Source organism: Ptychodera flava, chromosome 17 (genome assembly GCF_041260155.1).
Source record: "Ptychodera flava strain L36383 chromosome 17, AS_Pfla_20210202, whole genome shotgun sequence".
NCBI lineage: Eukaryota > Metazoa > Hemichordata > Enteropneusta > Ptychoderidae > Ptychodera > Ptychodera flava.
In genome coordinates, this window is record NC_091944.1 from 22,923,142 (window position 1) to 22,948,847 (window position 25,706).

At 39.0% G+C, this 25,706-nt stretch overlaps 2 protein-coding genes across 2 annotated transcripts; both read right to left on the reverse strand.

Annotated features, from left to right (window-relative positions):
• Positions 1-6,516: 6,516 nt before the first annotated feature.
• Positions 6,517-19,663, reverse strand: LOC139115820 (transmembrane protease serine 2-like). The gene is made up of 11 exons (XM_070678193.1): positions 16,509-19,663; positions 15,675-15,794; positions 15,361-15,465; positions 13,869-13,985; positions 13,023-13,182; positions 12,234-12,350; positions 11,284-11,333; positions 10,872-11,037; positions 9,702-9,973; positions 8,773-8,906; positions 6,517-8,553 (listed from the first exon to the last, which is right to left on the reverse strand). The coding sequence occupies exons 1-11, from the start codon at positions 16,771-16,773 to the stop codon at positions 8,368-8,370; spliced, it is 1,692 nt and encodes a 563-aa protein (XP_070534294.1). The 5' UTR covers positions 16,774-19,663; the 3' UTR covers positions 6,517-8,367.
• On the reverse strand, positions 19,626-25,686 carry LOC139116340 (low-density lipoprotein receptor-like). Its single transcript, XM_070678974.1, has 5 exons — positions 25,581-25,686; positions 22,394-22,504; positions 21,007-21,114; positions 20,197-20,304; positions 19,626-19,777 (listed from the first exon to the last, which is right to left on the reverse strand). The coding sequence occupies exons 2-5, from the start codon at positions 22,497-22,499 to the stop codon at positions 19,626-19,628; spliced, it is 474 nt and encodes a 157-aa protein (XP_070535075.1). The 5' UTR covers positions 22,500-22,504; positions 25,581-25,686.
• Positions 25,687-25,706: the final 20 nt, after the last annotated feature.

Sequence of the window (25,706 nt, forward strand, 5' to 3'; positions counted from 1 at the left end):
TCTTCCTTGTCCCCTATATTAGCCCTGCCTCCCCATCACTCCGTACTCAGTCTGAGAGGTTTACTTGAGGTAGAACGCGCCTCAGGGACATAAAGTCGGACTCTCAACTTGAAATTTCCACAATTCTTTTCTGACTTACCACTTTTGGGGGTTCATTTTAAAGCTCTTGGAGAAAGGAAAACTTTCACCGGCTTAGTTTTTAGAAAATCTTAATTTTAATCCCCAACTCCCCCATAGATTTACACAGGAATGGCGGCCATTTGAATTTCAAATATCGCAAAATGTTGGGTAATTTGTTTCGGTTGTTCCAAACTCTGCACGGTGACGTCCGATTTTTATCGTTGATTTGGTAAGAGAATGGTTGAAAGTTTCGTTCAGGAAAGTTTGAGCAAAAGTTTCACTTTCGAGGCGCACGCTACCTTAAACGTTATTGCGTTCCATCAGTGCGCGTAGCGTCTTTGTCAAGTGATACCCGGGCATCGCGTATGTGTAGCACAGAGGTTCTGAAAGGCACAAGCGTTTTCTACATGTAGTCATAATTACGTTTAGTATTTATTTAGATTTCCTTGGTATTTTCCTTGAATTTTGACAAGCAACCTCGAATATTATTATTGTAAATAAGCAATTAAATCATACCAGAGTATTGATGGCGCAATTACTGCGATCTGATTGGTCGAGACGTGAAAATAACCGAGCTATATTCGCAATGTAACACGGTTGGAGCAGGCACTAGCCCTCAGCTGGTGAAAAAATTCCTTTTTTACATTTCACGCCAGAATGACAGTTTGAGAGTATGGTATAACACGACAGAACCCCATGACCTGTGAGTGCAAGCGCGCCGTAGTAGCGGTATTTGCATGAGTGCTGCGGTGTATTCGGCGGCACTGAGTCCGTGAGTGAAAGGACAACAGAATACACCACAGCACGAGTGCAAATACCGCTAGTACGGCGCGCTTTCACTCACAGGTCATGGAGTTCTGTTATTATTACATTATGTTCTGTCTTTTATTTGCATCATTCAGCGAGTGAATCGACGATTAGTCTGTCAAATTCTAAACGCGACTTCATGAGCTTCAGCTTAACACTGCGGAGTTATATAATATTGACACCACTGTAATGAGGCATCCAATCAGCTTTCACTTTTCATTGGGTAACGCCGCCACGCTCTCTATTTTGATTGGATAAATCATTATTTACTTGTTTATCAAGATGTCTCAGAGGAACGTCGGAGAGGTCAAATTCTGCATGCTCGCGATCAATCACACATACGTTGCAACGAAGAAAACTTTGAAAATGGAATACTTTTAATTTGTCACATTTCAGCTTGAATTTCTTCTAAATAATCGATACAAATGGCACTTTAAATTTTTTACAAGAATTCAAGAGTAAGATACGGCAAACTCCCGGGCCAAACGTAACTTCTCGAAAACGATCAAATTTCAGTCTTCACCATGGCACACAAGCGCTCACGTGCACTGCTGCACGTAAAAATGACGTTCAAAATATTCTTAAAGATTGAAAATAGGGAATGTCCGGCGAGAAAACTACTGGCAAAATCGTCTCTGAAAATGATACAGCAAAAACGGAGTCAGCGTGGACTCTATCTTGTGTCATGCGACAAATAAACGCAGTCACCGACGTTTTTACAGATAAAACACACAGACAATGTAGCAATGTCGTGAAATCTTTTTCTATTTAAAAGGCGCGCTGGCGTTACCAGAACTTACTTTTTTGAACGTGTTGATTTCGTCTTGGATGTGTAAGACAAATATGTCCATGTCTTGAACCAAAAAATCGAAAACATCTAAATTTCAATATGATCGGTGATTTTATCCAAATCACAAACTGAAACAAAGGTTTTCCGTCTTTAGTTGCGGATAGTGTCAATGGAAAAACACACTACGGACCCGACCCCAGTACGGATAGTCGCTGGTGGGGGGGGGGGGTAGTGGTGTCGGTCAAACAGTCGACGGTGTGCTCGCTGTCGTCGGAATTTCATCTGGGCGTTTATAATAGACGTACGGTGATGAAAGTGGCATCGAAATATAGATAAGGTGTTTAATACTGGCATTTCGATGGCAGCAATCTATATTGAGCTGCTTGATGCGGTGTTTGTTCGGTTGTTGTACATGTTGTCCCAGTTTCTCTGAAGCTACCACCTCGATTGACCAAGGAAGTTTGTGTAGATGCATACGAGGCGCAAAATGTAAACAAAAAAATAATTTACACAATTACGCTTACTTCAGCGATAAAACAGACAGGAATGTATATAGAGAGAAATTTTTAATATATATATATATATATATATATATATATATATATATAATACATATACACACACACACACACACATATATATATATATATATATATATATATATATATATATATATATATATATATAATATCATACGCGCACGCATATAGTGTGTTATAGGGTTATTCACAAAATACAGCCCTGTATGGACGAGGGCTCAGTGAGTGACATATTGGACGAGCCGAAGGCGAGTCCAATACGTCACTCACTGAGCATGAGTCCATACTGGGCCGTATTTTGTGTATAACCCTATTATTATACACCTCCCTCCATTAATCGTCCGTACAAACTAATTCTATGGTATATTTTGAGGGATGCGGCACGCGCGATATGAGTGGAGCGCGCGCGATTACTGCTCCGTAGTACAAGTCCTTTGCGTTGGCACAAGGCAATTAATTTTCAGTGCAGTACAAGCAAACTTGGCTGAATGTTTTCAATTTAATTAGTTTTTTTAAATAAAAATCAATTGCATTTAGACTCATTTTTGTGTTTAGCGTGTTTAAACCTTATACTACGAATACATTTTGGTGGAAGTTGTTATTGTGTCTATAACTCACTGTAAAATAGTTTGTTTACATCCGATAATCGCTAGGTCAAACAGGCGCGTCGCGCGTCTCCCGTATTCGGGACTCCGAGTACTATACAAAATACGGAAAGTTATTTGACGGTCAAACTTCCATAGGTTACGGCAGTAGGTGTATAATAATCATTCATACATGTAGAATACATACATACATACATACGGCCAACACTTGTATAAGGGTCGAAAATTTAAATTGAACCTCGCTTTCGAGAAATACTGAAAAAAACATTTACATTCAGCCTCGATTTGATGCAGTAGCAAAATTAAGCAATAACTCCAGCCGCAGTACACGAGATTTTCGGCTCGTGCTATACGGAGCGAATTGTACCAAAATCGAGTGTATATCAGACTGCGGCGGGAGTTTGTGTGTCTTTGTTGTCTTGCTTGGGTATTTTCGTCACTTTAAACCCCAAATGCAGAAAACGGACGTATTAGATTTCGAACATCGGAAATTCAGCGCCCGAGACCGAGCATTTTTATAAGTATGGATTACGTTGACAATAGACGCACACAGTATCCTACGATAACATCCGCATTATACGTTCATCAACATTGCATTTTATTCACATGCAACGCGAACGACCCGCTGCAGATACAGAAAATGGGTCAAGACTTTTGCAGCACATCACTAAAGTCACGTGAGCGGTGACCTCCCAACTTCGAAACACAAACTGACATCACCGATGATGTCGGGCAAATCGTTACATGCGATAGAAGTCTGCTTGATCACCTGGTCACGTGACTTTAATGACATGCTGCACTAAGCCTCGTCCACCGCTTGTACGCAGGAAAAAGAACGGTCTCCGAGTAGTCATATCGGAAAAAGCTTCGAAAATGGCGATAGTTTGGTGATTTTTGAGCGGATTTCTGGTCGTGTTAGGCCCCTAATAACCAAGCTGTCGATGAGTGTTGGCAATTGTAATTTAGGTGGAAACTTTTCGGAATATCGAAGAACAAAGTTGCAGTAAGCGTGGTATCCGGCAGAACGTGGACGTTAGTCTACGGAGATTCCCATAGCTGTGGTTGCAGGGTCAATCTGATTAAAATCAGATGTAGAGTACGGCGACATCTATACTTACGCGGTATTATCTTGTATTGCTGTCGCCTCTCACTACGCGACAGCAAAATAATACCGCGTAAGTACTCTACATCTGATTTTAATCAGATTGAAACCGGCCCGTAAAAGGCAGGTATCCCAAACATGGTTCTTTTTGTCGTAATCTTGTTAGATGTAAGTGTCAGACTCTTCCATCACAGCGTCGAGACCAGCTTCGTCGGTATTCTCCACGATCTTGGCATCGATGTCAAGCAGAGTATTCAGTAAATCGTCGAAACGTACCTGTTTGTCTTCTTCGGATTCGTAGGCGGCAATCTGGTTTACTGACTTATTCAGAAGACCTGTCATCTGAGCGCGGTGTCCACGTCTCGTTGCCTTTAACTTGGAAAGGTTTGCCATCCTGGTCTCGGCACCAAAAACAATGTTGGGAGAGATAAAGCAGGTTCTTTGATGGCAGTCACGAGTCTCGGACACCAGCAGTAGAAGAAAAGCATATAAAACGCTTGAGGTTTTCTTGCGCAGAAAATTAGAAACGACAACGACCGGTGTACTCTGAACTCTCCAGATCGAGACTGGATTCTGTAAAACTACAGTGCCCGTCAGGCGGGAAAATTGTAGCCAAAACAACATGAGAAAATTGCTACAAAGATTACAGCTTCGCTCTGATTGGTCCTAAAGTGACTACGTAATGTAACCTGATTGGTCCATTTAACTCTGCAGTGATTGGTCCGCTCCAGAATCCGCGTTTTGAATCAAGCTCGACATGGTTTTCAATGTACATGTTGCATAGAGAATATATAGAGTCACTCAGTCACGATCAGTACGCGCGCGCTTCGATGCAAGTAAACTGTGGTACATATGTAATACTAGCAATAAACCACCTCAGCACCAGGGGATACCACTCGATTTTGACCAGTTCACTACATATACATGTATGCACTCGCTATCCCTCGCACATTAACTTATGTCGTGAACAGGTCAAAATCTCATGATATACCATCGCTGGGTGTGGTTTATTCCCGGGTTTATTGCTTAAATATCTATGATATCAGAATATAGTAAAGTTTTTACTGAGTACAAGAAGTACTTGCAATGATTTCGCGACATGGACGAAATGTTCAAGTCTTATTCAACTTTTTATCTGACGCCTCCGCAAGATTTCTTTAAACCTCATATATAACTGTATCAAAGAAAATCGGCCTATTTAATTCGAGGTTAGAACGAGGTATAAGGGTAGTCGTCACGTAAACAAGTTACCGAGTTTCAGATCTTAAATGAGGTGGACATGACCTGCTATGCCACTAGTTCGCCTTCTACCGTTCAGAGGATCATCGTCTACCTATTAGGGACTGGTCAGTTTCTTCGGCGGGGGGGGGGGGGGGGGGTGGTGGATTATTTTTTGCCGACGTCTAAAAGTGGCTGCCCCCCCCTTATTCCAACTTTCGAAAACAGGGTGACCCCCCTGCGCGAAACAAAGGTAAAACAAAGGTGGAGTATAAATTGAATAATTCAGTATATATATATATATATATATATATATATATATATATATATATATATATATATATATATATATATTTTTTTTTTTTTTTTTTTTTTTTTCAAAACATGGTGACCCCCTATCACTGAAGTCAAAACAGGGTGACACCCCCGCCATGAATCCACCGCTTCCAGGCTGAAGAAACTGACCAGTCCCTTAATGGTTGGTTGAATGTGCTCTGAACAGTTTGGTTCCTGTACCTCATCTTGTGCCACAATTGAAGAGTATAATATATACCTTTTCTTACTAGTAAGTAAATGAAAGCGACCACAAAGCAGAAGAGTAATGGAAACATCAGCATGTCTTGGACGAGAATTCTACAAAATAATTTAACTTGAACAATGCACATAGCAAGTTTCGAGAGAGATGTACTCAAAATGTACACCCAGGGACCAGTGATATCTTACAATAACTTTAAATTAAAATTTGGGACATTGTGGTTGCATAGATCTTCCACATCTTGTCCAACGGTATACCCTGATAGCATCCTCACCTCAGCCACGTTGAAACTCCGCTTCAGACGCTTAGGAAAAAATGCAGCAAAATAAATATCCTCCGACATTTTCATGACGTTTGCTACATCAGATAATATCGATATCTCATATCGTTAGACGGCCTGTCACGTGATCAATAAATTACACCATCCATTGTTTATCCCTGAGATGGCGGTATTCTAGAGTTTCATAACCCTTCACACTAATTTGCACATTCACACTGATTTGCACAAAGTTTGTGGTGCACACTTGTATGAAGATGGCAAATTTCAAATTTCATTTCCTCTTATTTGTATATTTTCAACCATTGTTATTGACTTGGTTCAAGTCTGTGATTTGTGAATGTTTGAGTGTGGTGAATTCGATGAATGGAGTGAATCCGGCAGAAAGTAACTCACTACTGCACAGACTCAAAGGTAACGCATTCAATCGCCAGGAAAACCTGGCCTTGACTGCCAAATTCAAAATTTGTATTGAAATAGCAGCGACACAAGATAAACTATTACAAGTGATTTTATTTTTTTAAAAATTCACCGACTTGAACCCAGTCTACCATTGCTTTTATGTTCCAAAAATAGTAGAAATCAGTTGACAATCAAATCATTATACTTGTATGGTGCTTGAAAGAACAAAGTTCCATTTAATCATAGAGAGCAGAGCGGGAAGATTGAACTTGACCAATCGGAAGCAAATTTGTATATACATTTTACATGTGTAATCACTGATATCCTGCCACATGAGATTGCCAACTGATAAGAAGCAGAATGAACGCTTTGATTTCAATATATTGATGAAACATTACGAAACGCGATTGGAAATATTTTGGGTTTATAGGATTTTGAAAAGTTTGTCAAAAATTATTGAAAAATAAGGCACCAGACCATAATTTGTTGCTACAGACTAAGGTAAATTTCTTAATTTTGTTCAATCTACTTGGCAACAAAGTTAAGTTAACTGCTTTTTACTAAATTTAGTCAAATTCTTTTTTTTTTGCAAATGTAAATACAGTGAAATAAACAAAAATTTTGCAAACTGTGCTTTTCATATAATTCTGCAGAATGTTTCGAATCTTACAAATTTTGATCCTTTACCTGTTTTCGATATATCACGGTTGTCAAATTGCGAATTTTCGAACAGTTATAACCACTACTTTGTTTGACTGCTGATAGTACATTGTAAACTCTCCTATTTTGCTAAACTGTCATTTTCATTGTGTGGTAGATGTTCAGGAAACTAAGGTATTTCATACTTTTGAAATTAGTACCTCAATAAGGCAAAGTAAAATAGTTAAAATTGTATTTTGTTATTCTATCTACTTAAAAAATACAAGGAGTTCAAGTAGCTGGTGAAATATTTGTATTAAAAAGATATTTTGAAATTGAAAAGTTGAAAATGTCTAAAAATTGTTCATGACAACACTACCTTATATTTTCAAGGCCACGTTGAACATGACCCTCTATTTTTCAAGGCCACCTTGGACGTGACCCTCTATTTTTCAGGGCCACCTTGGACATGACCCTCTATTTTTCAGGGCCACCTTGGACATGACCCTCGATTTTCTCAAATTACCAAAACTTGGGGAATGGACAAAACAATAATGACAATTTCAAAGAAAACAATAGGATCTGTCATTTTGAAATGGTAGAAATGTATTTATTGTGCAAATTTATCAAAAGTGTCGGGTACCCTATAGCTGAAAGTTACAATATTACAGATTACCCTTAAAAACATGTGAATTGCAAAAACAGAAGAGTAGATGAGCTTAAATTTACTGAATAAACCAATATTACCACAATATCCTATTATCCAAAAATATTTCCAATCGTGTTACGTTTAAATTTACCGTTGAACGTTGCCCGTGACAAAAACAAAGACTTAACTCTGTCTGTATGCATATATGCTGACCGAAATTATTAATCCTCCGTGTTTGTCTATCAAAAATAGTGTCTCTAAAACATTTCTACTTATAAAAGATAACTCGACCTGGTTCACATACCTAAACGAGCTGGATACAACACGCTACTCATCAGTTTCTCCCTTAAGTCACATTTCCGTCTCCGTGTACAGCACTAATGATGGTAATTTACTCTAGCGTTTCGAAGCTATAGCCGAGTTTATGTACCTAAAATACATTGATCCGGCATTATTAAAACGGCATTTATCTCAGAAAAGTATTTGAAAACTCTACTACTCGATGGATATTTGTCTATATAAAAATCTTGTTTATATGTCCGATGATTAACATGAAATTTATTCTAATACTCTCAATAATTGTTTGGTTCAGACCAATATTACTTTCGTTAGATACTAGTCACAAAATTTCAATGTTAGCATGTTGATAGATGGGTTTTGAGAGTTGAATGCCCTATTGGGGTCTTATACAAAATTCAAATTTTGAAAATCTTCACCCATTTTACCCGCCATCCAGTCATAGTATGACGTCACTTTTGCGAACCCTTGCGGGTCACGTGGTCCTGCGCATGTGTAACCAAAGGAGGTTGCACCAATGACATAAAAAAGTCCGTCTTGGGCAAGGTAACTGACAGGTCCACCACTATCGCCCTGTGATACATCGACGTAAAAAAATTATTCACAGTGAACATATCCTTCTGGAAGATAATAAACATTTCTGAAGAAATGTCTGTGCCTGGTACAACAGTGACAGTGAGACAGTTTCTCTCTAAAGATGGTGGCAAGTTTCGGCTAAGACACCATGATCACAACAAAGGTCAGCATAACATTGCCAAGAAGAGCGACTGAAAAGTGGATATGTATACTTACGTAACACGTCCCTATGTAATGTCTTCCGTAGCCCAAACATATCATTGCGTCTGTCTTTACGTAAATGTGTAGCTTGCACGCCTCGTCTGGGATGATCGGTATTCTGGCGTACCGGAGATGGGAAGGATAACTACCTGCGACAACACAGATGAACATAGGCAAGAAAAACATGTCACACAAGCGTACATCAAAAGAGAATGCGCCTTTGGGGGGTGGATATTTGGACTCTCAAACTTTTGCAATAATTTTTGGGTCTACCACTTGGTGGGGGGTTCTCTTTGAATCTTTCGGGCAGGAGTAGCTTTGAAATGCCAAGAGTAAGTAAATATAGGATAACTTGTTTTTTTAATACTCAGTTATGCATGGTGTCTTGACCCCTGAGTTTTGTTCTTGTTTTCGAAAGACAATGATTCAATGATTATCTTACCTTACGAAAATTTCGCGCGAAAGTTTGAGACTTTCAATTTTGCGGCACGTTCAACCTTAATCCTATAAAACAACTTGCTTGCATTTTGTGTTTAGGAAAGTTAGGGTATCTCCACACGAAGTATGAAAACGTTTGGCATGGTCGTCATCACCTATGTCAATACGATACAACTTTCTGTCAACTGTCAATGAGGATAGTATTTTAATGGGTAGATAATATACATTGTATATATACCGCTGACCTAGTAGTAATTTCAGTGCGACACTTCGTGTGGATTTTGATGGTCCCAAACTCTGAGCAAGTATATTTGTTCACTTTTATCACACTGGACTTACACGTATCTTATTTTTTGCTGTACACAAAATATGCATTCACATAATTGATGTGTAGAGGCCTTAGTATCCCCACCATTTTTTACAGTTACAAAAAGTGATGTTTGAGCTCCTTTATTTTGCTTAGACGTTCATTTTTAAAGTCAAAATGAATAGGTAGATGATCTCACCAATTTCCCAAACTTGTCCCCAACCAGAGATGTAAGCATAGTCGCCGGCCTCAAAAGTGATGTCTCTCGGTGGCAAACACGCAGGCTTTACGAAGTTGTTCAACGTAAAAGGTTTTGTTGTATATATAAGGCCGAAATCGCCGTCATAAGTACTGCTCGTGAAATTTTCCATATAGTAAAGAGCTTCTACTTCAACAGTCTGCATGTGGCTGGAGTCTACGTCCGGGTCGACAAATCCGGCCTTCACGGCGACAGCGAGTCCTTCTTCATCACTGCCATATAGAATGAATTCAATATTGACCTATATTCGTGTGAGCAATAATTTGGCTGTGAAGTCGAACTAAGGGTATGTTGATATGTCATTACAAGCAGAGAATACGTGTCAATGTAGCTGACAAGAATGTAATGTGCCTAAACGAGATTTGCAGTCTGATTGCATACTGGTCAAGCGAGTCACCTGACGCAAATATTATAGAAATAACGGGCGACGCGCTGACCATTAACGTTTCTTTATGGGCAAGGGCGAGAGGAAAGCCAAAAATTAACGGGCGAGGCTTGCCGAGCCCGTTAATTTTGGCTTTCCTAGAGCCCGCAACCATAAATAAACGTTAATGATCAGGGCGGAGTCTGTTATTTCCATTATATTATCAACGAACCCACGAAAACCGTCAAAATTTGCGAAAATTTCACAAGCGAACGACTACAGGGCCCCAGAACTGAGCAATACGCGACGCACTGTCACGCGCGCTGTAAAAATTTGGCAAGTCCGGAGATGTTTTCAGAAAAAAAGTATCTCAACTTGGCTCACAAGTGCTCTATTTCATTTTTTGATTGATTATGATTTACGTTTCAGCTGTAAAGTTACAACACTTTGAGTTGTAATCTTATTATTCATATTCACGGGCATGTAAACAAACCATTACTGTGTAGTTGTGGTCAGTCACGTGGTTCAGCTCGACCAATCAAAATGCGACGGGCAGGGCATGGTAATATAATTGTCCATCTTTTGGTCAAGATACTTCGAATTGCAGCAACCCCAACCTCCCAAACCCGCAACATTGATGGAATTCAACTGGAGGGGCCAAGTTGTAAACTTGTAAAACAAACAAAACAAACAAAAAACAAAGTAAAAAAAACAACAACAAAAAACCTAACGCCGTCGTGTCTTACATGCAGTGGGCTGCTGTGACGATCCATCGTCGACTGATTATTGTCCCTCCACAACTGTGTACGTCTCCGACTCTCCTGATCGAGACCTGCCACGGGAAACCACCGAGTGGAGCGTCCATTCCGTTTATGATGCGAGCGGTGACGTCAGTACCCACCACTCCACATTCTGGTAAAAGACGCACACAATTTGTGGATATACTTTTGGGCATTGTCCTACAGTATCAGCAAACACGTGGATGCAATTAATTTGCTATGCTTACAAAATTTGCGATGCACTCTTACACACATGAAATTATAGGGTTCAATTTTCACATTTTTCTGTGTACATATACACAATATCGCCACCCTTGTCGTCTGTTAGTTTTATTTTTACCCAACTGTTATAGAAATGCCAAATCTATTGGATACTCACGGAAGTCCTGGCAGACTAGTTGAACTAGCTGGCCTGTTGCACATGTGCTCCTGCAATTGAAAACACGGTCATCAAGAGAAAACTATCAGTTATTTCATGGATTTATGATTTTGGAAAGTTAAGTCTGGCACACATATAACAAAACGCAAAATACTTGTATTGTGGTACATACATCTCATGTGCTTATATTAGCAATCACCTGATTTTTTTTTTTGGGGGGGGGGGGGGTTAGTATTTAAATGCAAGTTGATTTCATGGATCAGCCCCGATACGATCACACGATAGCCATTATGTTTCAGATTTTTATAGTTTCGAATATCATTCGTCAATGACAAACAGCCTCAGAGCCTTAAGTATTATTCGATCAACCCACCACGGATTTACTTTTCTGTACAGGCTTATGATTTCCATTTACATACATATGACGGATACTTGTCACACCTAGATAAATTGTAATGACGAAGTACTAGCCAATTATTTTGCACATGCATAATGTCTGACACTTTCTGGGACGAGTTTCATAATTTCAACAAAGAGTCTCTTTTTCTTTTGTTGTTAGACCTAGCCTTCATGATGAACTTTTTGGAGACCCAAATGCTTCACAATCACCTCATACTTATAGCAAAACAGTATATTTATGCAATGAAAATGAATAGCTTTTGCTCTGTATTTGCTACGAGTTCAGCACAACGACCACCTAGAGAGTACAGCATTGCTGTTAGACAACTCGGGTAGAGACACCCTGTTGTCAAATGGAATAAAATACTACCTATGATAAATTATATTTGAGAACTTTTCTGATATACCTTTGTGCACTGTAACCCTTCCTTACTGTTGCCAATAAAAAAATCTTCAAATACACACACCCGCTCCCAAAAATCAGTTACTATATACTGCTTCTAAGACAAAGTCTGAATGCTTTGAGTCTTAAAGGCGATTTGAATACTTACGTGTGGTTAAACATGACACGAGTTAAATCCGTACCTGGATACAATGACGTAAATGGTATCGCGAAGCCATCTTGTTGATCATCGGTGATGTTTACAAAATCAATGCCTTCCATGTCTCTTGAAATTTACAAATTGATTAAAAACGCTACATAAGTATATTGACGATTGAAATGCATCATGCATTCATACATGTATGAGATCACCGCCACAAAAATATTTACAATTGCCGAACTGTTTTGATTAACCCTTCATCATCATGGTTTTGTCCCATCTACTATTATCAATAGTTATTGAGGACCTGTTTACATGGAACTAGGGTGAGAAGGTTACAAGGACTGCACCAGAATAAAATATTGGGTGTTGGACGACTTCATATGGTTGAAAAATAATCAAAACTCAGTGTTTAAACATAGATGACGAACCAGTAAAAGTGGTGCGAGTTACTAGAATTGATTTAGCTGGAACATTAAAGTGATGGTATACCACTGAGCCAGACATGTAAGTTTGATATATATATATATATATATATATATATATATATATATATATATATATATATATATATATATATATATATATATATAAACAGTAACATTTTCTGGTGTGATATATGTTAGATTGCCGTATCCTGGTAAGGTATCCCTCTTCAAGTTCGTCCAAACGTTTTATACTCTGCCACATGGTCCGATCCAAGAGCATTGATGTCTTTCTAAAAGAATTCCGGTATAAATTGTGCCAGTGTGAAATGCGCAAACAGGAACCAATATAACTGTCGTGCCACTGACTCACTCAAATCCGAGGTCTCCACTGCATACCAGATGACCATAGTTACGAAGTACTGTATCGTCCTTTGCTGGGTTGTTTCTATCTCTGCAGACCGGATACCATACTGAACGTATGTTGACATGCAACACACCGGGCGCGGTGTCTACGATGTTTTCCATTTTCACTGTAAGACAAATACATTTTGTAATGCAACGTTTGTAAGTGAAGTAATAAAACAAAATTGCGAATAATGTATTTTCCAAGTGTCGAACTTCAAAGTAGTTGATGCTGATGAAACGATCTGATGAACAAGGTTGCATACAATTGCATACAATTGCTCTGTCTCTGTATCTCTCTGTCTGTATCTTTATCTGTATCTCTCTCTGTATCTCCACCTCGGGGATAGTTATTCGGACTCTCAAACTTTTACAATTTGTTTTTGATATACCACTCGTGGGAATTTATTTTTAAGCTCCTGGTGTTAGAAAACTTTTCACCTGCTTAGTTTTTCGAAATTCGAAACTTTATTTTTCTCCATCGAGTTTACACAGGGATGGCGGCATATTTTGAATTTTTATATCAGTAAATCTTTGGCTGTTTGTTTCTCTAGTACCGAAATTTGCAAAGTAGCCTGATATTTATTCTAGATTTCGAAAAGGAATCGTTGAAACACTTTTTGGAAAGTTTGAGCAAAAGTTTTAGTCTTTCACTTTCGAGGCGCATACTAGCTTAAGGTAGAATGTGCTTCAGAAACAGATATTCGAACTCTAAAAATATTACGATTCAGATGTTCCTTGTACGTCCTGGCCACAGCATTGCTACTATGTCGGACGATCTTCCTCATATAGAAATCATCAAGTGAAGTCTCACCACAATCGCTTTCATCGGAGCCATCGTCGCAGTCATCAGCGCCATCACAAAGATTCACGTTCGCTACGCACTTGCCGGTATCTTCACACGTGAATTCGCTCACGGCGCATTCTTCGCCTGAAAAAATTAGATCGAGATGAAATCATTGGAACTTCCTTGTTGTTAAGTTTCCAAGACAAGTAATTGACCTTTGTAAGCTAACAATTCTCTTGTGGTAAATAAGCTCAGAACCCCCGTAAATTATACATTTTCTGAAAGTTATTTATAAGGGAACATTTTGATAACCACAATGTCATTGTTTACATAACTATCACGTCAAAGGTAAGTTGTATAATCTTTCAAAAATCTGTTTTCCCGATGTTTTGTCTCAATACTTCAAATATTTGACTCAAATTTGCTGTAATACAAGCTGTCACAACGCTCTTCCTAAAGGTGTCCCAGGTTTGTTATATCTTACTTGGTTTGTTTGGAGCACAATTTTAAAGAAAGCAACTAGGCTAAATTCACCGCTCTGGAAGTTTTTATTGCATACAAAATTGTTTTAGAAGGTTTAACAAAATTCTGAGACACACTTTGGAAGATCCTTAGGACAGCTTGCATTCACACAAATTTCAGCCACGTATCTCAAAGCATTGAAACAAAAGATAGGGAAAACCGATTTTTAAAAGGTTGTGCAAATTACCTGTCACGTGATAGTTATGTAAACAATGGTGACAATATGGTAGCTAAAATGTTTCCCTATATCTAGGTTTTCCTAAAGTACATAATTTAGATGGGTTCTGAGCTTATTAACAACTAGAGAATTGTTAGCTTAAAAAGGTCAATAACTTGTCTTGGAACGTTAATTTAGTAAAACATAATGTAAAGCCCTCGTCGAAATGATAGTATTTATGTCACAAGCAGAGGAACACGCAGTGGCTGTTGGGATACGAGTGGATGTCATTGAGTTTGCGTTTCTATGGCTTGCTCAGCAACCAGATGAAAACAAAAGTGACTCTCAAGTATGTCTGTGTGCACGTATGTATAATATTATATAAGCTTGTATTTTGGATTTTAATTTTGATGCAACGATGATAAGACTGCAGTCTTCAAAATGAAGGGCGTCAGATAATCGATTTTAGTTAACTAATAATGACGGTAAATTAACAGTATCTCTTCAAGATTTTATTCAGTGTTTTCATGTCTTTTAACAAGTGTATTTTCTATCTATTCCTTGCCTCAGGTATCATGTTCTGAATAGTCCTCGCTTCAGTCCTCAGTTATTGTGGACATTTTAGTAAATTTCTGCCCACACTTTTCTGTCCGAGTTGTAAACAAATACAAAGAGTGCACTGAAGACAAAAAAATTCAGAATATCTCCAAACGCCTGGTAGCGTGTAAAATATACTTGATGAGAGGCACAAAATCTCTCAAAAGTCACTTCTGTAAGTCCTGAACGCTTCTAAACCTATCAATTAAAATATGTTGAAAAGGAGGAAAATTCGTAACTCACCACAATTTTCATCACTATCATCATGGCAGTCACTGACGCCGTCGCACCAGTAGATTAAGGGTATGCATTCACCATTGTCACATGTAAATAGCCAATCTGCACACTCTGGAAATGGTAATACATGACATTGATCACACTTATTATTTGCCTGAAATGTCCATGCACACCAACATCGATTTAAAATTCCACCCGGAAGACTAATTTCAATGAATCGAGCGGCCCACTGATGAATCCCTGTCTGTTTGTCTGTCTGCCTGTCAGTCTATTTCTGTCTTTGTCTCTCCCTTCCTCCCCTAAAATGTACGTTGACTGACCAGTTTTGCATGTAGAGGCTCTATCTTCATCAGTTCCATCGCCACAGTCATCGTCACCATCACAGGTATGGCCTAGAGGTATGCATTTGTTGTTGTTGCACTTAAAACCGTCGGCGCAGTCTGTTCGAAGAACAAAAAATAACACAGTGACGTCATTTTTTGCCATCTAAAGAGTAACATACGTCTGAAATAGTACATATACAGAATGTCGTTCCCTGAAATTGGTGAATTGGGAGCAGAACAGTTGACAACACTAGCGCAAAGTATCTTTAGTACCGATTACTTGCTGGAAAGATAAAATAATCAATTGCAACCAAAGTTTTCCGTGGTGTTGATTCATTCTAACGGTTAAAGGTAGGGCACGTGACCCTGTACAAATCATGTTGAGTTACTTTTTACATAAAGCACTTGTTCCTGTCCGTATGTCAGAATAATGTTTTTTTTTGAGTTACCACTTTTACACAGCTGGGTTGACAGTTTTAAACCCATTCAATATAATAGATATTGGCGTTCTTTGTTCCGCCCGCAGGAGGCGTGTTGAGAGTATGTCTTGTGGATCTTTTCTTTTGCTATTATTTCTTTTGTTATGCTAAATCAAATCAACAATTCAAATGATACAAAATCTGCGAAGAAAGAGAAAATAATATAGTCCCTTGAAATCGTCTTCTGACTTTTTTGGATACTAGAAATGCCACAAGGGTATATCATTTTGATGTATCATGGAAGGGAAACTACACAATTTTCGCTATTCAGTAATTTAAAAGCAAATTTATTTCCCGCCCTTTGCGGCTTCGCTACTTCTTCGGACATTCGTGTATGATGTGATAGACTCACCGGAGGAAGTAGATAGACTGACTGTGAGAGAAAATCCTCTTTCTGTGATGTATTTGTTTGCTTTGAATTCAAACCAGAGTTGTCGTCCATAGAAAGTAAACCCGAGGGGGTCGTATCCTTTGTATTCTCCTATCACGGAGGATTTCCGTTGAGCGTCATCGCCGCTGCCTATGACCAAGATGTCGCAACATTCTATCGTGTAGAAGAAGTCAAAGTCAACGTCGAGGCCAGGGTAGCCTTCCGCTATCTCAACAAACCATCTCATGAGGGGAACGCTCCATTAACTTGGACGTACCCGAGTAACCCGAGTTGGTTATCAGAGGATTAATCTCTATGTCAACATATTCGAACAGATTATCTTTTAGTGTAAACAAAACATTAGCACTGCCGGAACTACTTTTAGCATGGTCAATGCCAGTCGGCGCCTGACTTGATGATGGCCCCCCTGTCCGGCACTCAGGATTTCCAACCAGCGTTAAAAGTGCCGTCCAGCACTTGCTGTTACTTTGAGGTCATCATTTAGTTCATAAAATTGCATGAAGAGTTTACAAAAACAATGGTACTATATAATCCCTTTCAAATAAAATGCTGTTTAAACAATACTAGCAGTTAATTAACGTACGCTGATTTTGCATACGAAAAGCTATTTTTGTATGAATGTTTATACCCCTATAAAAGAAAGTACGGTAGCGAAAATCAGCACAACAAAACAGGACTTCAGCACAACAAAACAGGACTTTTACTAAAACGTACTCTTTCAATTTCAGTTCAGACTCACATTGCGGAAAGGTGCATGCAATGCAATGAAAGTCACGAGCAAACTTTGGTGTCAACGGATCCAGTCTTTGAATTATCAATGAACACTCACTTATTTTTCTGGTTAAAAGCCAAAGGCTACTTGTCCATCGCAACAAGCCTCTCTGTTTGAATCCGCGTGTTCATTTTTAGCCGGATGCCGGCCAAATGGACCGGCTACTTCCGTATTTTGGCCGACTACTTTTCAGTAATGTTTCGCTCTCTAGCCCCGAAATTCTGGTTTTGATAATAATATTTTGATATTTGTTGTCTTGCAAGCCGGAGATAACATTTCAGAAGTGCCTATGTGGCTATATGTAATCTAGCAATTTACGCGGTGAACTTGTTTCTATCTAGTACCAGCCTGTAGTACAACGATCTGCGAACGTGTACTGTACTGGGAATCGCTCTCGAGGTCATCCTTGCTTTCCCGACTACAGCCCGAATTATTCCGACGTTCACATCGGGTGCAACTTACCATTGGACTGACTTACGCCCACCAATAGCCGGCCATTTCCGAATAAAGCCGACGTTTGTTTCTCTCAAACGCGAAAGAGAAGAAAGTCTCAAACGCGGAAGAGAAAGTCGACGCTTTAGAGCTTTTGTTTTCTGCGTAAGAGTTGGGCCTTGTCTGATGGGTAGGTTTTCGATCAAATGTAAAGCAACCAAAAGTTACTGAGTCTCATTTTTCATAGTTTTGAAACGCCACGTCAATCCATCCATAGTCAATCATAGATCTACATCGCGTTTTGTGGAGGGGCCGTGGTTTAAGCGGAAGGGAAAGTCTACGCGGGAGTCTACGCTTGAAAACATTGATTTTCTGCGTAAGAGTAGGACTTTGTCTGTTGGTTGCCGGAGGTTTTAGATCAAATCTTAATAAACAAACAATTACTTGGTCTCATTTCTCGTACTTTTGAAACGCTACGTCGATCACAGTGTCAAATTTCAGGTCGACCACAGTCCCTCTATCCACCGGTCTGGAAACGCCTATTGTAAAAGGTGTCAATCACTTGGACCGCACAGCCAAACCGCGATACGAGGGGCAGTCACGTGATAATGCGTAGCTTGGGTTTGTCCTGCATGCCACAGTCCTCGATTGTGTGTACGCTTTTCTCGAATTTTCGCTGTTTTTGGCTCTATCAAGTGTGCTCTGCGTCTATCTAAGACACGAAGATAGAAATTATCATATCCTGAAACCGGTGTTTGTTTTTCGTGATCCCTCTCCCATCGTAAATGATGATAGTGTGCGATAATTTCTAGGGTTGATCGCTGAGAGTGTGTTGACGTAGCACAAGCAACGGCTGGAATCAAACCGGAAAATTTGTCGTCGCTTTCTCTTAAAAGTTTAGTATTCAGTGCCTCCAAATATGATAAAATATGTTTTCTGTGTAATATTCTGTGAAATCATGTCTGTTAACTGAGCAGAATAAGAAAGACAACTGCAGAAATGCATGGATAGAGGGACTGTGGGTCGACCGATATTGCATTATGTGTAAGCTTTACTGTGTCACAATCGACTAATCGACTGCAGGTGGTTTGTACACATACGGTGTCGTACAGGTTGACGTTGGGTGTCGTCAATTTGGAATTTTATCAAACATGAACACTGGAATTTAGCTCTCTTTTTCAATTATATTCAACATCACCAAAAATCAATGGTAAGCTCGCGAATTCGTTTTATTGTGAAATTAATACCGTGAATTAAATCACTGAAAATTGTGCCGTTTGCCAACCGGCCTTGTTAACTGCCTCTACTATTTCTCCTTTCTTATAATATGTACGTGTGGCCATACTGTTTATAGACGGATCCGGTTAGCAATTCATTGACTTAAATTCGCTCTATAGGAGATGTAATGTCACAGGATACGCGCAGCTCTTGGAGTCCTTACTCACTCGTTACGTTGTTTGCAAGTGCAAGAAAAATCTCGCTACGTGGAAAGAACGTTCCATGCTGTTCTGATCATATTTGCATATATGATCAATGCGCGTTACTGAAGTTAAGCGTCCGAAAATAGGAAACTTGAATGAAAATGAACGAAGAACGATATTTTGTTTCACCATATTTCTAAAACTTAGTTTAGAGCCTAAATTAAAGATTAAGCTAGATTACTTGCATTGAAAAAAGGGCAGTTCACTTTTTCCTGTCAACATAGTTCCATGTGCAAGCATATGTGTGTGCCCGTGGTATTGAGTGAGTCGTTACAGCCCTGGTTCCTATCATAGCACCAGCTCGATAAGATAATCGCAACAATGGAAAATTAACACCTTGGGGATTAAAAGTCTTCTGTTTGTCACCCGAGTTGGCAGGCAGCAACTCGGGTTTCAGGTACCATCAAAGTTAATGGAGCCTTCCCCTAATGTGCATATCAATCCATTTGGATACGTCCCTTCGTCAGTCACTGTAGAGCTGAAAGAAACGCTCGTTTGGTTCTCATTGAGAGTGTAGCTTCCTCCGCACAGGGGGACAAAGTCCTCTATTTGAATTAAGGAGAACAAAACCCAGAAATAAAGTTAGACTTCCCTCGACAAACGATACATTGAGGGGAGTTTTAACAACTGGTATATTGGGTAACCAAGTGAGAGAGAGAGAGAGAGAGAGAGAGAGAGAGAGAGAGAGAGAGAGAGAGAGAGAGAGAGAGAGAGAGAGAGAGAGAGAGAGAGAGAGAGAGAGAGATTTTTTGGGCATTGAGAGAGGCATTCGAGAGATATATTGGGGAGGGACACATTTCTACTTACGAATCAACCACCTACTGTAATGAGCTAACAATCTAAGTCAGTAAGGAATATTACTTCCATCAATCAAACATCTTCGGCTGAAAGACATCTTAAAAAACATTCAATGGCATTTTCCCCAAAAGCGTCTTTTGTGTAAAGCAGTAGGAATGTAACTCACCGCAATCGGCTTCGTCACTTTTGTCAACACAGTGAGGGTCGCCGTTACATCGGTCATAAATACTTATACACATGCCATCATCACATCGAAACTGATCGTCACTGCACGCTGTAGATGGTAAAAATTAAGCGATGAAATATAAAAACAACAACTTAAGACAACAAACGCTTAGAAGGGACAGTAGCTGTAACTTTTGATGGTTTGTTCGCTACTTTGTTTATTTAAGTTACATCTTACTTTTTCTTGTTTTGCAATCCCAAAGCAGGTTGGCATGCATAGTATTTAGCTTGACGACTTGACTTTTAATTCTGTAAAAATTCAATGCCATTATTGAGAAGTGAATCGTGGTTGGTACTGGAATTCAAATGTTAGCATTAGGAAAAAATTGACTGTAATTGGCGCTGCATTCAACAAGCTACACATTACTGGTGTTTCAAAGTGTTTTTTTTTCGGGTGTAGAACAATAGCTCGAAATTGACATACCAAACAGAATTAGTGAAAGAATCATAAAACGTTCAGATAGTGACCCTTTAAATAAAAAATGAGTTAATCGCTCCCAAGCAACAGATGACTTGACCTGAACTGCGATTCTTACGACAACCCTTTTTGACCAACATTATGTTTTTCACTTTGTGATGTACGGAATATTTTCATATATACATTGAGTAATAAAATGTAAGATTGTCACCCCCATGGAACAGCAAACTCAACCAATAGTTCTCCATAGAAGGACCGGTGTCGATGCGAGTGACGATATATTTCAAAGTACAGTTTGGTTTCTGAGTCACTAAGGATCAGTTTGATACTTACTGCAGTTGAGTTCATCCGAATAGTCACTGCAATCTAGAAAGTTGTCACATCTTGCAGTGGGAGGGGCGCAGTGGAAATCTCCACACAGAAATTCTTTCTCAAAGCAACCTACAAACGGTACCGTGAAAAGTCGATAATCAAGGGAAAGATGCAGATGAAATTATGAACAATTCAAGGACTGAAGTCATTTTAATTCGCTCCCAATTCGACCATTCATAATCAAGTCTCATCGCGCCTGCTTGATCTGCGAGGACCATCGGTGCTTTTTTTTGACGACAACCATACATATCGGTACCACATGGTTTGCCATCCACTTCCTTCTCTGCAAAATTGGACGCACCAGGAAGTAGTTGTCTCAGAATTCCTGTGCCACTCTCATCCATGCCATTATTTCTTCAAAGCTTGACTATTGTAATGCCTTATTGTATGGCTTACCCAATGGTCGATTGCTGCGCTTATACAACGTGCACAAAACGCAGCAGCAAGAATTGTCACTTAAATTAAGAAATCGGCCAACAATTCTCCCGTTCTGAAACAACTTCACTGGCTTCCTGTCATAGCACTGTGTTCAAGCTTCTGCATGTCACTTACAAAACCCCAAATGGACTCTCGCCACAATATCTCAGGAATTTAATCACACTGCATTCTACATCACATAATCTTCGTTCATCAGATAAATGACTTCTGCACACATCCGGAGGGAATCTTACTTCCCTCGGTCATCACCCATTCACCTCAACAGCTCCTCTCCTTTGGAACTTCTACCCTTGGGCATAAAACACTTTCCTAATGTCGACCTTTTCAAAAGGCGCCTAAAACTTTCAAAAGGCATTTTAATTATCACTCAAGGCACAACTGAGCTCTTCTATTCTGAATTCGAGGACACAAATCGGGGTTCACCGTGTAAAAGTTAGTACTATTGAAACAAATCACTCTAAATTTACCGGTATTTGAAATTCAAAATGGGCTCCATCCCGTATTAACTTTATCCGGAAAAATTAAATTTCCGATATTTCACAAAAATAAGCCCATTAAAACTTTAATTGCTCTCCGAGCATCAAAAATGAGCCCCACAAGTGGCAGACCGAGAGAGTATTAAAAGTTATACCTACACGTTCTTCCTTAAAAGCAACAAACAGTTACTTCACGGTTGAGAAAATAAACAGTGAAACTAATTATTCTCAAAATACACGAAAGCATAATAGCAGCCATTTTAGTTCCTTCAGCATTGGAAAACTTGAATTGTGTCCTCGATGGCTTCAAATTCTACGCAATGTTACTCTTTTAACGAATCAAAGACGAAGCAGAAGAACACAACGAAGGGATTACCTATTATGGTGATTATGCCCACCATGACGATGACAATAACGTTAAGTAAAATACTCACGGAAGCAATCTTCTTCATCACTTCCATCCGGGCAATCTTGGACGTGATCACATTCCTTCCAATGGGGTATACATGTGCCGTCTGCGCAACGAAACTGCCAACTCATGCATTCTTTATACAAAAACAACAACAATAGCAACAATTACGACGAAAACAGCAACAACAAAAACAACAACATAGTTTCGTCACTTTTCTCCTCCTCCTTACCACCACCACCACCCCCACCACTACAACCATGATGATGATGATGATGATGATGATGATGATGATGATCACCATCATCATCATCATCATCATCATCATCATCATCATCATCACAAACATGGTATGTGGCAGGGTGTAGATGTGCCGATTGTTACGTTTATCATTCGAGACACAGAAATCTTACAATATTGTTGCCACCGGCAGACACTTCATTTAAGGTGGTATGCACCTCGAAAGTGAAAGACTTAAACTTTTGCTCTAACTGTCCTCAAAGGATCTTTCAATCATTCTCTTTCAAAATCAAGAATAAAAATAGCGGGTCACCGTGCAAATTTTTGTACTAGAGAAACAAATTAACCAAGATTTACCGATATTGGAAATTCAAAATGGCCGCCATCCCTGTGTTAACTCTATGGAGAAATATGAAAATTTTCGAATTTCTAAAAACTTTGCCAGTGAAACGTTTTCTTTCCCCAAGAGCTTTAAAATGAACCCCCACATGTGGTATATCAGAAGAGAATTGTAAAAGTTTGAGAGTCCGAATGTCTGTCCCCGAGGTGCGTTCTACCTTAAGGTAGTACGCGCCCGAAAGTGAAAGACTTAAACTGTTGCTCAAACTTTCCCCAATGAAACGTTCACCCACACTCTTACCAAATCAACAATAACATGACATAGTCCCCGCTTGTAAGTGGGAATTAGTCAGTCGAAGTAACTAAATTGAAGTTAATATGGTCAACATGAAAAACGAAATGAGGGCAAGGAGGACGTATTGATGCACATATTGGATTGTACTGTAAATAATCAGACATTAGTATGAATGGCATAGGGTTATTTCGTTTCACTAAGTTGGATAGAATTTGGCTCTTGAAATGTCAAAATTCAACCGATCTGCAAAACCTGGTCAAGGCATGCCTGAGTAATGGCTCTTAACATTAAAAAATCAGAATGCCAGATGTGAACCAAAAATGCCCCTATGTTCACTACAGAGGAGACTATAATTAGCTATTGATACTGCTATGACTTTCTTGACTGTTAAATCTTTTGTATGGTCAACATCTGCGGCAAGTTGCATCATATTTAGTGCAGTCATTCAGAATATAGATCACTAATTAAAGACATTCTTTCCCTGTCCAGAGACCCATACTATGGTGGTGAAAATGTAAAGCCAATCTAGACTATCACTCTAATTATGAAAGGTCATTACACCAGTAATGATAACTTTCAATTATTTTTTCATTACTTTTATTTTATACATCAATTGCAACTTCTTATTCTACTTCCACATGAATGTTGGAACACCCACTATTCAACTTGTCAACTTAGCGTTTATGTATAAAATGCATTGTTATTGTTTACATTTGAATTCTAGTCCAGACCAGAAGTCACTTTTCAACAATAACGATGCAGTTATGGGCTGAGTCGACAAGCTGAATACTGTGTATATCAACGTGCTTTGGGGAGTAGAACAATGAATTATGGTTCACATTAAAAAAGAATGGTAAAAATATTATCAAAATTTAGCATTACCGGCTTTTTAAATGGGTGAATTAATAATTAATCAAAAGGATATTTCTAAATGTCATTGCATTCAATTAAAACACTGTGAGATGAACATATTTACCAAGTTTCATCAAATTTGATGCAGTATTTCTAAATATATCACACTAATTTAAAAAGGTTGTTAGATATTCAAATTAGCAATTAATTGACACGATACTGCTAAATGTCTTTGGTACACTGTTGCAGTACTGAGAGTTCAATATCTGTACCACGTTTCATTAAATTTGATGCAGTATTCCTGAACAAAGACCACTAATTAGGAAAATTCATCAAATGTGCAAATTAGCAATTATTTGACATGACGCCTCTGATATCTCTGCACACTATTACAGCTCTGATATATCAATATCTGTACCAAGTTTCATGAGACTTGAGTCAGAATTTCTTGAGAAATCACGAATAATTCAAGTGTCTTTACAATTTACATTGGGAAAATAAGGTAATTTAGGAATCAGATTCAGATAATAAGAGTCTGAACACCAGACACCAAGGGTAATTTTGGATTCAGATTCAGAGGATGTAGCTCCTAATATAAAAAAGAGAATCTGTTAGGGCCAAATTTGATTGCTTTGTGAAATCAAGTGACACACATCAAGAGACCATAGGGTACTATACTTATGCCAGGTTTTTTAAAAGTTGCTTTATAAGTGACTGAGAAATTGGTGGTGACAGATGCATGGATGGACAAGAATTAAGATTCGGATGCGGACAATATGATTCTGAATACCAGACACCAAGGGAAATTTTGGATTCATATTCGGGGGATGTAGCTCTGGATATCCAAAAAAGTGAATCCTTTTGGGTGAAATTTGATTTTTTTGTGAAAGCATTTGGCGTGCATCAAGAGACTGTAGGGAACTATACTTATGCAAAGGCTGTGGATGGATGGACGGACGGATGGACGGGACCTAGTCTACGAGTCCCCCGGACTTCGTACGGGGCGGGGACTAAAAATTAGGGGTCATCCTGCAAAGTTTGGTACCAGAGAATCAAATTACCTGACATTTACCGTTATTTCAAATTCAAAATGGCCGCAATCCCTGCGACTGTTTACTCTATGAGAAAAATTAAACAAAATCGATTTTGGAAAAAACTAAGAATGTAAACATTTTCACACAGCAAGAGCTTTAACATGAATTCCCAAGTATGGTTGATCAGAAAAGAATTGTAACAATCTGAGAGTCTGAAAATCTACCCGAGGCGCATTCTACCTTTAACTCGACATGGCAACATTCTTTAATGGAACGACTTGCGGATGTATACATGTACCCGTAGTTTGCGGTTCACAGCTACATGTGTAGCTGCTCGTTGGGAAGTCATGCAGTTTAAAAGTAAATACTAAGACGTCTCCCGTCAATAAGTAAAAGATACCATTTTGTTGTGCTTTCTATGTAAGGTTATTTTGCATTAGTGTGTTGCCTACTTTGATCGCAGTCTAACTCATCTTCGCCGTCTGCACAGTTCAGGATACCATCACAGATGTAGTTTTTATTGATGCAACTTCCATCATTGCAGGTGTGTTCATTCTCTGAACAGGCTGAATGGAAAA